This window comes from Protopterus annectens, chromosome 3.part0 (genome assembly GCF_019279795.1).
Source record: "Protopterus annectens isolate FY-2018-M chromosome 3.part0, PAN1.0, whole genome shotgun sequence".
Classification (NCBI taxonomy): domain Eukaryota; kingdom Metazoa; phylum Chordata; order Ceratodontiformes; family Protopteridae; genus Protopterus; species Protopterus annectens.
In genome coordinates this window covers 101,883,852-101,898,292 of record NC_056731.1, presented here as the reverse complement: position 1 = coordinate 101,898,292, position 14,441 = coordinate 101,883,852, and the positions used below count along the sequence as shown (strand labels likewise).

General features: G+C 38.2%; 1 protein-coding gene across 3 annotated transcripts in view; it reads left to right on the top strand.

Annotated features, from left to right (window-relative positions):
• Positions 1-14,441, top strand: part of RAPGEF5 (Rap guanine nucleotide exchange factor 5) — a 1,983,710-nt gene that overhangs the window by 836,198 nt on the left and 1,133,071 nt on the right. For all 3 annotated transcript variants that reach the window (XM_044064607.1, XM_044064608.1, XM_044064609.1), the window contains exon 11: positions 3,368-3,460. In XM_044064607.1, coding sequence (XP_043920542.1) covers positions 3,368-3,460 — 93 coding nt within the window. The remainder of the gene's footprint in view (positions 1-3,367; positions 3,461-14,441) is intronic.

The following is a 14,441-nucleotide window of genomic DNA, read 5'->3' as shown; positions in this document are numbered from 1 at the left end:
AAGAAGTCCTAACAAAAATGTATCTGCTTTCACATGTCAGGAGGTGTCTGTATCTGGTGGTGTGTTCAGACATATGTGGTTCACCGTGAATTCCTCATCTGGTGCTGTAGGAGGCAGTTGGCTAATGCATGTTTCGGCTGCACAGTCAGCTAGATCAAGGTTCTGACAGGTTTCACCCCTTCCTTGGGAAGTATGGCAGGCTTGTAATTACTTGTTCCTGTATAAAATGCTGTGTATACACTGTCATGGATATTTATTGTTGCGTTGTTTTCTAGTTCTGAATTTTTTTTTATTTACATAAAATATTTTCATTTTGTGCTTGTGTCATGCTATGTGTTTGCATGCACAGTATTGTATATGCATGTCTTTATCCTATATAAATATGCTGTTTATGCCTCCCTGGCCCATATATAGTGAACCCTTTTTCACTGCAGGTTGCCACTGGGCTGCATAGTTGTGTTGCGGTATGTTGGTGCACAATTTGTGTATGTTTTTTCTGTGTTGTTTCCTAAGATTTTGTTTAAATTAGACACCATTCAATGGCAGTGTGATTTCACAACTCTACATTGCTAATGAACTGTGTTACAGAGGTAGCAATGACTATAGTTCACATAAACAGCCTACATGCACCATGGTAGACCGTGTTAATGAATAGCCCAGTGTGTAAGAATCTACAGTTGTCCTTTTTTTAAACAGACCTGCAGCTTGCATTGCAAACTAAAACTACTATTTGTACAAGTCAGCAATTCAGTTTTTTTCAGGAATTATCTTATTTGCATTACACTCCACCCCCTCTCCCCCAAAAAAGAGTTAAGTGAGTGTGGAAATGAGTAACTCGCATTCAAATTCTAAATCAAACAAGAAATAACAGAACTTTGGAGACTGAATATCAGAGAACATCTATTAGCAGCTGCATGATGTTATTCGTGTTTCAGTGTTGTAGTCATCACCTGTGGGTGCTGGAAAAACTTACTTTACCACCCTTCAAACCTGCTTCTTTAGCAGAACTAAGATTCCTCTCCTGGAAGACTGCTTTTCTCCTAGGTATCACCTCAGCCAGAAGAGTTTCAGAACTTCAGGCACTGATGGCCATTGAGCCCTTCATTATCTTCCATGCAGACAGGGTCTCCCTGAGGACTAATCCCTCCTTTATGCCCAAGGTGGTGGTATCTAATGTAACTCTCAATCAGGCCATACATCTACCCACCTTCTTTCCTAACCATCAAAACAAGGGGGAGAGATATCTACACTCAGTAGACTTTTCTGTATTGTTTTCTAAGATTTTGACTTAAGTGTTTAAATTTTAAACCATTCAATGGCAGTTTGATTTCACTTTCTCTGATATTCCAAACAGAGAGGAATCATCTAGGACTGAAATAATTCTAGACGGTGCAGCAGTAGCGTTGTTGCCTCACAGCAAGAGGTTCTCCTGTTCGATTCTCAGCTGGAGTGCGGGGCATGCCTTCTGTGTGGAGTCTGCATGTCCTCCCCACGGTTTGGTGGGCATTCGAAAGACATGTGTAAATGGGCGTGCCTTCACTGAAGGTTGAAGGTCGAGCTGGCACCTCGGCGATCGTGAAAAATCTGCTGCCAATCATTAGCGGACCAGAGTTCAGCTGTGACAACCCCTAACCGGGAAAAGCCGAAATACAACAACAACAACTGTCTGTGCAACAGGGAGACTAGAATATTGATCCTTTCTGACCCAAAGTATACAGAGATCTTAATGACTTCATACATAACAGTGCTGAAGTCCTTCTGTGAGGTTTTGGAAATCCTGGCATCTTTATAGATATACTTCCAGTCTTGCCAGCGTTAGAATAGCATAGCAATCAATTTTTGAGTATAGTCTGTAAAATAAAATATTTCTTCATGATAATAGTATTTGTTTCATTAATTCCAGATGTATATCTTGAGCTTTGTGTGTTGCTGCTACTTGAAGTGATGTTGGAATTATTAGCCTTGTAATTTTTAATAGGTGTGTACGACCATGCCAGAGTTAATTCATTATAACATTTTTTTCAACTTCTTGAGACTGTGTGTCTGTGGATCATCTCTGACCATTTTACATCGTCTCGAATGTCCTGCATAGTTCTGTCAGTCTCTGCATCACGCTGTTGTTTTGATGATGTTTTTGTTTCTTCGTCATCATCAGTTATTTAACTTTTTTGGTTCAGCACACTCAGCAATGAAGCTAACCCAATTTTACCCTCCATCCCATAGTTATTTTTCTTTTTTAAGAGGGTACATAGTCTCAAATGTCCTTATAATTTCATTTTAAGGCATTAACCTTTGGGGCCGATTTCTCTTTATGTAATAGTTAATGACAATTACTTCTAGGCTCTTGTGGTATCTCAACAGAATAAAGTATTTTCTAAAGAATTGTGAAATGTATTCACCTGCCCACTCATCTTCACAACCTGTGTAAGAGCTCTGCAGAAATATTTTTTTGCTTTGACTATTCTGTTTTTGACTCAGAGCTGCACCTGTTTCTATAGCACTTTCATCCATTTATAGAATTGTTTCACAAACTAGGATCAAACACATCTATGTATACTAGTTCATTTGAAACATACATTTTTTAAATAATTCACTGAATGGATCACCATCATGTTTAAATCATTTATGAAGGTTAAACTGCAGTTTGCCATGTTAAGGTCTTGATAGCCTTCACATTGCTCAGAGGAGCTAACTAATAAAGCTTTTTGCCCTTGTTAGGGCCAGTTGATATACTTTTTGAGAGAACATAAAACTCTGATTTACCTTTACTATTCCCACACGAGTCTACTACATTTAAGGCTGTGCATTTTCAACCTCTCATGTACTTGTAAGAGTGTTTAGTCCTGCTTTTGTCATAATCTGTATTTTTTCTGAAGATTTGAATACTTCCTACATCTTGCATACTCTTTAGGAGTGCCTTTTGTAGTTATCTTAAAACGTTGAAGAATTCACTGTCCTGAAGAGGAATCTCTAGCCAAATATAGTTTCATTGCAACCTGTTATGCATGTCATCGCACCCCCCCACACACACACACACACGCACACACCGAAGTCTTGCAATAATAAGTTAGTGGTGACTTTCTCTTTTGTCTCTCTTATCCCAAGGTTTGTGTGAAACATTCTAGAAATGCACATTCACTTCAAGATTTTGTTTGTTTCTTACTGCTGCCAGTGAGAGTTTCAGATCAGTTAAGTTCAAGACTTAATTTAACAATATATGTTCAGTTGTTTAAGTTGTCTGATGCAATTATATGTTACTAGTAGACATGCTATAAAAGATACTAAGAACATATTGTCTCAAGTAAAATATATATTTTGACTCCATTTGGTGAGTTAGCATAACGGGTGACTAAAACTTATTTCACAGATAAGTCGAGAAATAGATGAAGGAAGGTTTATGCCACCATATAGATTGCAATCACTACCCAGGAAGTGCCACACAAATGTTGAACACCAAAAGGTAAGGATCATTCTATTGATATACCCTGCTTTTTTGAGAGATCATGGATTAATGGATGGTTGGATTAAGCATGTATGTTGTCATACAAGGGTCATTACATGCATATGATTCACATTTGCAGATAGGATTGAATAGGGCTGGTATATATCCATAATTTTAGATACAATGTGTGCCATACAGTTCTCAGTGGATTGAGGTTAATCTGCAGGCTTGTTAGACCATAAGTACTTGTCCATGTAAATTCCTCAGTAAAGGGATTTGAAGTGTCACACTGCTGGAGGTCTAGTCTTGGACTGCAGAAATGTAGCAAAGATTCTCAGGGACATGTTTGGCAGATGAAATGAAGTCATACAGTTGAAGCAGTGTGTATTGAGAGACCAATGAGCTCTCTTTTTCTTTTCTGTTTCTGGAATCCATTTGTACTGCGCTATAGTTATTCTAACATTTCAGATTATGGTAGCCAGGGTGAAGAAGGCTTTCACCTTAGACTTCTATCATCCCTTTTCCTTTCATCTTTTAACAAATTTATTTAATGTTTTCAGTAATGTACAAGACATATTTAAATACCCCTTATGGAAACATTTAGATTAAAAGAATATTTCGTATTATTACCTTTTAACTCATGAACATAAATGTGTGTGATGAATGTTATATGCAAGTGAAGAAATGCAGAAAATTTGCTATAACTTTATTTCTAAGAACCGTTTGTTATTCACCTTGTATAGCATTTGCATTACCAGCTTCCATGTTTGCCAACAAAGATCTGATGAGGTACAATTTAAATTTCTTAAACTTTGTAGTGTAGCACATACAGTCTTTGGCCAGGATAGAAAGGATGTCCATCCTATAGATCTGTTTTATGACCCACAGATGAGTGGATTTTAAATAGAGAATTGTAAGAAGCCCAGATAGCTGTCAGCCAGAGAATTGTAAGGTGAGTAACAGTTTTAATGCTCAACATTAATATATATATATATATATATATATATATATATATATATATATATATATATATATATATATATATATTATTTTTACTAGCTGAAAGGAGATTACATTAAGAAAGTCACCTTGTAGTGAGGCTGCCTTGGAAAGGGATTCCTTGGCAGTCCTTCGTCCAGAAGTACTTGTACTGTTCTCTTGTGAGCTAAATATTAAAAGTGCTGTACTTCAGAACTTACACACAGATAACTGCTTAATCCACAGTTCTGCACATTCATGTGGCAGGGTGTGAAATAGGGAATCAAATAGAATAGTCTACCAGGCATGCTGGATAGCAGGAGTTTTCCTGATCCTAGGACAGATCTTGAAGCCAATTTGGATGCACTGCCATTCAAAGGAGTTTTTAGGCTACTACTTAGCCTAGGAACAGTACAGAATCTTGTCCTGCTATCTGTAGTGATATGTACTTGGGGAATATCAAATAAGGGAGTATTCCAATCAATCAGAATGTTTCTGACAGTTTTTATTTTTTATCCAAAACATTTTTAGAACTGGACAAAATCTGGTAGGTGTGAGTTTATCAGCATATGAAGGGCTGTACATTTTTCATTTAATGAGGGAGAGTAAGTTTATTAAGGCTTAAAGCTGCCACTTAAAGAATAATCTGACCTTATGCAGTAAATTTCCCTGTGGAAAGATGTATGGTTTGTATATAAGTGAGAATTTAAAAAAAGTGCGTACAGAAAAGTCCTGAATGATTTTAGAAAGATTTTTGACTCTGTCATAAGAAAATTGTTGTAAATGCTAAGAAGATTTGAAGATGGAGAAGCAAGAATAGCAAGGTTGGTAGATTGCTTTATGTTACAGAGTACTGACAGCAAATATTAAAAGATAATAGTGATGATGGGTAGGTCGTTGACTGTTAGAAACTACAGGGTCATTCTAACCCAGTTACTATGTTAAACTAACAAGAAAAGATAGGGAGTCAGAGGTGTTTTGAAGGTTAAGTGCAACATGAGGCACAGTCAGAAGATTCTTTGACATAGTAGGACAGTGTCATGTGATTCCGTACTAGATGGAATACAAAAGAGAACCACAAATAAGAATGTAGGTAGTTAGAGGCAAATAGAAACGATATGGGAAAAGAACATACAGTAATGGTGGAGGGTGTAGTTGGGGATAATTGAGAAAGGGCTTACTCTGATCTGTTTGATGGAATGTCACTTCCTACCTTTGCTTGGAAATCAGCATACACAGTATAATCTATGTATCATAGGCAATGGGAGCATATGCCATATTGTGTATTAAAATATTTTTAATAAGTAGTTGTGCGGCAGGACCCTAGATTTTGTTAAGTACATGGCTGAGTTCATGGTGTGGTCAGTCACCAATGTTATGCAAACACTGAATCTTCTTAAGATTATAGCATTCATTATCATACAATAGTGACCCAATCCCAAGGAAACCTGGCCTCAGTTTGTAATTAGAGTCTGTGAATATTCCATTAAAAAGCGCGGCCATGGTGGTGTAGCGGTTAGCGTTGCCACCTCACAACAAGAGGTTCTCCGGTTTGATCCTCTGCTGGGGTGCCTTCTGTGCGGAGTCTGCATGTCCTCCCTGTGGTCATGTGGGTTTCCTACCACATCCCAAAGACATGCTGTAGGTGGACGGGACACACTAAATTGGTCCTAGGTGTGAGTTTGTGCGTGTGTGTGCTTCTGTGGAAGGTTGGGCGCCGGGCTGGCCACTCAACACCATAAAACTCCATTGCCAGTCATGAGCAGACAGGTGATCTGCTGTGGTGACCCCTCACCGGGAAAAGCCGAAAGAAGAAGAAGAAGATTCCATTAAAGAGTATGGGATTCCAAGGAACTTTGCAGGACTGTTTCTGCTACAGATTTTATTAGAGTAATTGCCAACAGACTTTTCTTATAGAGATATAGGGCCCATAGATCTTTACAGCCAAAGCCAGTTTATTTTACATGGAAACCCAGGACATATAAACTCCATGTCATATCGGAATAAAGAGATTATCTTCCATGTAGAATGGACAAAACACTACAGTATATTCACTCACTCATTTTGCAATACCTTCCTTATCCTATTTAGTGCTGTTGATGTAACTGTAACCTGTTCTCACATTGAGAGAAGACAAAAAAGAAAAAAAATTCTGAATGCAATGCCAGTCCATCATAGTATATGACTGTATATGCAGGCATACACAAAACACACACATCTATCCCTAGATACAGTTTGGAAGACCAGTGGTTCACCTACCATATGATTTTGGGATGTGGGAAGAGACTACAACACTTACTGAGAAGCATTGTGTGCAAAAGTAAGAAAGAATTCCCCAACAGGGTACTTAACTTTAGATGTCTTGAAGGAGAGGAGCGAAACATTCAATCCAACGTTCGTCTGCAGCAGAAAAGTTCTGAGGTCTGTGTGTGCAGATGTCACATTTAAGGCCCCTGGTTTGTCTCTACGTGTGACGTCCTATGTACTAGCAGCAGCCAGGCTTAAGCTTTTGTATAGGAGCCGGGCGTTCGAGTCACCTGAGGTGGAGGATCCCACAGTCAGAATACTGCAACATGGAAGAGAAGGACATCTATAGTTATGGTAAGATTTTACACAACTATTCTTTCCCCAACATATGGATACTTCTCTGCAGTTTTCAGAATTTTTAAATGAAATGGGTGTTGTTCTTACTCAGATGAAACTGTCACATTGTGTACTTCACAATTAACAGTGTTTAGAATTCTTACAGTCAACATAACCAGATTGAACATGGTACAAAAACAAACTATGCCTGTTTTATCACACAATCAACTCATGATATATTAAAAAGCTTCATGCATTCTGATTACTTTAAAACTAATGACTTTTTGTCCTCCCCAGGAACTTGCCCAGTGACTCCTCTCTGGTTACCGAATGAACCCATTCTTTGCAACAGAATAGGAGTCATTCATTTTTGGGCTTGGTGAGAGCCATGTGGCTCATTTTGTTCCTGCCTGTGAACCCCCATTATCCCTCATTTCTACAGAGAGACTCCAGTAGTAGGGAGTGGGCCTGCTTGCCGGCCATGGGTCTGGAGATGGCATACCATCTCCTTGTGGGAAGATTCCCCTTGGCTATTCATGCAAGCGTGCTGTCACTACCTCCTGAGGGGAAGCATGTCCTTACAGGCTACTTTGCCCGCAGCTATTTATTGCAAGTGTAGTATGAAAGTGCAAGCTCAGGCAGCCCAGAACCCCAATGGAAGAACACATAGCGCTCCTACTAGTTGTCACCCAAGTTGTGAGCCACCTTCCTGTCCTCCTTATTCGCAAACAGCAGTGAATGCTCACTCCCATCCTCTCAGGCCATCTCCTACAGGCACCCATGCTATTATTCAAACATTGTTTACCTGTAGTGTAGTGTGGTCAGGCCTTCAACCCTCTATTCTACAGAGCTGGTATAAATTGAAGCTGATGAATGTCAAGTTCCTTAATTCACAAACTTCTGGATTTAAGCCACAGCCCCATCTCGTAGATAATTCTTTTTATCCGTTTACTAGGACATCATATGCACTCTCCTTAACTATTACTTCTCATTACTTTCATGTAAGTTTTAAGGTTTTCTCTTCAAGCTCCCAAAACTGGAAATGTGTACTTTGTGCCACATGTGCACTCTCAAATCTTGTATCATTCTGAGCTGTTAAAAAGAAAACAAAAAAACCTGCAAAGTCACAGTCACTGTAATCATTGTGGGAATCAACTAGTTGCCACATCCTACCACTTTTATGGAGTGTGTTTTTTTCTAGCAACATTTACTTTGCCCTAAACTGAACAGGTGTTTGATGTTACAAGATGTACATCTTTTTTTGTTTATATTTAAGGGTCCCTTCAAATGTTGTGTAGAAGAGCTCTGTGCCTGCATTCATGTGCTTTTTAATAATTCTGACTTCCTGAGTAAGAGTGCAAAGATACTTGCAAAACCCCTTTATTAGGTGTTCATGGGAAATATGTAAATGTCAGTGAAAATTTTTCAGCACGGTGGCTTGTGAATACAGAGATTTTTAATAAGTCACTATGTAGAAAACTGACTTTGTTTATATGCTTTCAAAGATATTTGCAAACCCCTCTTTATCATAGCATCATGGTAAAAATGCTAATGCCTCTGAAAAATGTTTCAGCACATTGGTTTATGAATGCACGAGGGCACAAAGGTTTTTAATAATGCAGTTGGTCTAGTAAGCCAGACTGCACAAATTGTAAAACATTTCCCTTATTTGTCTTATCTGTATGGAGAAAGTATTCATGACATAAAGCACTCAGCTTAATAAAAAGGCTGTGATATATTTACCTTAGAGTTAAGTACCAAATAACGTAAAAAGAAAAAGCAGATGTCTCTCAACGGATGCATATACACAAAAAGATGAGTACAGTGATATTAGAAAAAACATACTTTTTGAAGTATAATGAGTGATATGCAAGTTTAACTAGCAATTTCAACTTTATTATAGTAATTTCATCCAAAGAATTTAAACAATAAATATATGACTGATAAAGAAATAAAGACAAGGTAATAAAATTTAAAATGGCAAACATCTATAACATTGGTTGTAAAACCCTGGTTTGCTAGCAACTGGCTTAATTAAATGCTAAAAATTACAATATAGGCACATTTGGTAAACTGTCCTTTCCCCAACATACAACATAGACAATACCTCACTTCAAAATTGGAATGTTGTTAGAGACCTTGGTACTTGAATTCATAGGATCATAGGAGGTTACTAGGCTATTGACCCAGAGGTCATTTTAAGCCTAGTTGTTTCAACCCAATGTAATGCTGTAGAGGTACTAGTCAATACCCAAGATTGCATGTAGTGATGACTGCCCAAGTCCAGGAGGGTTGTGGGTGCTATCCCAGTAAGAATTCATAGTGCCCCATCCACTCATCCAGGTTCCTCTTGAGCAGTGTCATAAAGATGCTCTATTTAACATGAATAGATGGCCTATTTCAAAGATGTGGCAGTCACTGGGAGATGAATATGTCCCTTCAGCATGTCCTATTTAAGTTGCAGGCCATATTTAAGTCCCTTGAACAGAGAGCCCTAGACCCATTTGATTTATGGATATGCAGTAAGTTGATTAGATTTGGGTCTTGCGTTGCTCTGTAGGCCAGACATAAGTCTCTCCTATTAAGTCAGTACGTTATGGAGTATAGTGACAGGGATTTATTCTAGTCAGTCCGTGTAAGGCACATGCTGGAAGCCCTTGATCTTCTTTGTTAGAAATCTCTGAGGTCTGTCTTGTTGTTGTAGATGCTTAGTACAGTACACACCAAATGGGGCATTATATGATCATAGGAAGTTACTAGGCTATTGGCCCCAAGGCCCTTACAACACTAGCCAAATGTTAGCCCATGTTCCAAGTCAGCACCTGATGCCACTGTCCAGCAGAGACATAGATCGAATCCCAGGGGTGTATTTTCTGTTCCCCATGCAGTTGTCCAAGTTGTGCTTAAAAAGGGTTAATGAAGTAATCTGCTTGACATGGAGAGGGAGTCTATTCCACAGAAGGGGGGGGGGGTCCTCTGGGACAAAAATCTGTCCTGCCAATAAGTTCTATTGATATCACAGATCAGGTTGAGGTTGCATGTGCAGTTACTCGAGTGAAGCTTGACTTGCAGATTTGCAGCAGTCCCATCAAGGCGGGGTCTGAGATTGCTTGTATGCCAGACAGATGTCACCTCTGAGGAGTCTGTATGAGACTGAGTAGAGGGATAGATCTTTTAGCCCATCTATGTAGGGTAGATGTTTGAGGCCCTGGATTTTCCTGGTGAGGAGCATATGTGATCTCTCCAGCTGCTGCATGTGCTTTGTGAGGTGCATGCTGAAAGGGGCATTGTACTCAGTAATGAGTCTTATAAGAGATGAATTTAGGAATAAAAAAACAAAACTCCAAACCACGGACAGAAACAAGCCAGACACCAAGAATGTTTTAGCACTTTCGTTTGATTTAATAATGTTCAAACTTAATCAGAAACAACATTCTAAATCTCACCACCCTTTTTAAATAAAATCATACATCACATGACTCAAACTCATCAGTTCTTAAAGTAACAAATACCATCAAAAGATTTGTTTCTCTCTAATAGTAAAATAGATGTAAATGTGTGTAACATAAGTCTAAAAAAATTTATATGTATATATATGTATGCACTTGAAGGTTTAAACATGTATGGTGATGTATGTAACATACATACTTATCCATTGTAATATAAAACAACAGTTTCATAACTTCTGCACAAGTAAAAAACACTTTATATTAATAGTCTCGTTGAGACCAGGAAGGCTGTTGGCATTTAAACTGATCTGCCATTTACCCTCCCTACATTCCAACAAGCTGTTGTAATCACCGGAAAAAATATCTGGGGTAACTGCATGTAATACAAAAAATGATAATTTTTTGAAATTCTCGCATACCATTGCTGTCTAGCCAAAGCATTAGTTGAATCTTTATTTTTTATCGCCAGTACATTTGTACACGCTTCTTTTTAAGACTCTAATAGTCTTACCTACGTAAAAACACATACAGGAGTTACATAAAGCTAGGTAGACAACATAAGATGAACCACAATGGTATCTACCCTTGGCCCAAATAGTCTTTTTGTCTTGCCCCACAACTATAGATGCTGAATTGACCATAAATCTACATTGTTTGCATCGGCCACAGTAAAAAGTACCAGATCCTTCTAATGAAGCATTTTTACAAGTAGTAGTTCCCTTTTCAAGAATAGATTTCAAATTAACCTTCTTCTGATATGTAAAAAGTGGCTTGTTACCCAAAACTTTAACTAAATCTGAGTGTCCCATCAAAACCTTCCAGTTGTCGACACTCATATGTTTGATGGTACACATGTCAATGGAAATAGGTATTGGAAAAGCCAACCTAAAAACGTTGTACACATTGCCAACATAACCACCACTTTGTGTCTTTAAAATAAGCATAGCTGTGGTATCCCCAAGTGTCTCAACTTTGTTAGCTATTTTTTTTCAACCAAAAATAATCATAATCCCTTTGTACAAAAAATGCATTAACTTTTCTAACTCGGAAGAAAAAGTGTCTTGGTTACTAGTCAGGTGACTGTCAGATTAATTGTCCCTTGACTACACCTTTTTTCATATGTAATGGATGCAAAGTGTCTTTGTGTAAACATTGATTTACAAATGTAGATTTCCTAAAGATTTTACTAATAAATCTCTTGTTGAGATAATCAATTTCCAAGTGTACATTCAAAAAATCAATGACCTGACCAAAACCTCCCATTGAAAACTTCAAAAAAGTGGTAGAATTGTTTAAGTCTTCCACTAACTTGGAAAAAGTTGTGAAATCACCTCTCCAAATAAAAAATAAATGGTCTATGTAACGTTTGTACAACATGATGTGATTGAACTTTTTCCAAGTTAGTGGAAGACAGTTTGCATCCATTACATATGAAAAAAGGTGTAGTCAAGGGACAATTAATCCAACTTAGTCGCCTGACTATGACCAAGACACTTTTTCTTTAGAGTTAGAAAAGTTAATGCATTTTTTTGTACAAAGAGGTTATGATTATTTTTGGTTGAAAAAAAATAGCTAAAGAAGTTGAGTCACTTAGGGATACCACAGCTATGCCTATTTTAAAGACACAAAGTGGTGGTTAAGTTGGCAATGTGTACAACAACAATGTTTTTAGGTTGGCTTTTCCAATACCTATTTCCATTGACGTGTGTACCATCAAACATATGATTGTCGACAACTGGAAGGTTTTGATGGGACACTCAGATTTAGTTAAAGTTTTGGGTAACCAGCCACTTTTTACATATCAGAAGAAGGTTAATTTGAAATCTATTCTTGAAAAGGGAACTACTACTTGTAAAAATGCTTCATTAGAAGGATCTGGTACTTTTTCCTGTGGCCGATGCAAACAATGTAGATTTATGGTCAATTCAGCATCTATAGTTGTGGGGCAAGACAAAAAGACTATTTGGGCCAAGGGTAGATACCATTGTGGTTCATCTTATGCTGTCTACCTAGCCTTTTATGTAACTCCTGTACGTGTTTTTATGTAGGTAAGACCATTAGAGCCTTAAAAAGAAGAGTGTATGAACATGTACTGCTGATCAAAAATAAAGATTCAACTAATGCTTTGGCTAGACATGCAATGGTATGCAAGAATTTCAAAAAAAATTCTCATTTTTTGTATTGGATGCAGTTATCCCAGATGTTTTTTCCGGTGATTACAACAGTTTGTTGGAATGTAGGGAGAGTAAATGGCAGATCAGTTTAAATGCGGACAGCCCTCCTGGTCTCAACGAGACTATTAATATAAAGTGTTTTTTACTTATGCAGAAGTTATGAAACTGTTTTATATTACAATAGATAAGTATGTATGTTACATAATCACCGTAAATGTTTAAATGTTCAAATGCATACATATATATATATATATATATATATATATATATATATATATATACATACATATATATGTTTTTAGAATTATGTTGCACACATTTAACATTTACATCTATTTTATTATTAGAGAGAAACAGATCTTTTGATGGTATTTGTTACTTTAAGAATTGATGAGTTTGAGTCATGTGATATATGATTTTATTTAAAAAGGGTGGTGAGATTTTGAATGTTGTCTCTGATGAAGTTTGAACATTATTAAATCAAACAAACGCGCTAAAACATTCTTGGTGTCCGGCTCATTTTTGTCCGTGGTTTGGAGTTTTGTTTTTTTACTTAGCTTTTTGGATAAAGTGATTTGGAGTTTCAGAATGAATTCAGGAATGTTATGACCTCCTTGTCCCTGGATGAGATACCCTTCTTAATAACGTGAGTCATGTAGAAAGCTTTCTGTACAATGGAGGCAATATGGTGGTGAAAAGTCAGTTTGCTATCAACCTGGGTCTCCAAGTCCCTCACGACTGATTGCATTCTTGGGACCTTGTTATTAATGCGATAATTTGTGGGGACATCACTCTCCCCAAAGGAGATGATGATTTATTTTTGGCATTCAGTTTGACGCCATGTTTCTGGCAGCAGTCATTTGTTTTGGTGAGACCCTCTTGGAGGATGTCCACATCACTAGGGGAATTGATGAAAGCACCCAGCTTGCAGTCATCTGCAAACTTGGCCAGCCATATATATCCCACTGGTTTTGGTCTGCACCTCAGAAAAGTATATCCCAAACAACAAAGGCCCCAAGACCGATCCCTGGGGTACATCGCTTGTTATGGGTCTACTACTTGAGGCGTCTTCACCAATTTTGACTGGGTGTGTTGTTTCACTGATCCAGTTTTCTACCCATCTGACAACATACAGATGCCTAGTTGAGCGGGAGTTTATCTGTTATACCCGAGTGGGGAATAGTTTTGATGGCTTTGGCCGGGTCAAGGTAGGCGGTATGCACAGTCTTCCCCTCATCCATGCTCTCAAAGAAGTTGACCAAATTTAACAGGCATGACTTCCCGTTGAAACCAAACTGTGTGGGATTGAGTGTTTGGAGTTTGCCAGTTTCCTTGATAATGAGGTCCATGATAATCCATTCCATTGTCAGGCAGATCAGGCTAGTTAGGCTGATGGGTCTATAATTACCTATATCGGTGGATGGCACCACCTTTGTGCAAAGAGATGACAGTGGCTGGTCTTCAGTTGTGATGAAGCCCATTTTCAGGCTTTGGTTGAAAAGGGTGCCTAATGGCGCCGCAAGTTCTTGCCTGAGTTCATATAGGATGCAGCCTGGGATGTTATTGGGTCCCATGGAGGCTGTATTGTTTGCCTTTGATGGGGCAGTAATGACTTGCTCTCTAGAGATAAAGGGAAGGGGACAGATGGGGGGAGCAGAGGGATGAGGTTTTCCCTGAACCTGTCTGCCAAGCAGGTTGTTTATATCTACTGCATTTGTGTATGTAGTGTCTTTGACCACCATTTCTGCGCAGATCTGACTGCTTCCTTTGAGATTGTGAACATATGTGAAGAAGGCCTTATGATTGTCTTTAGTA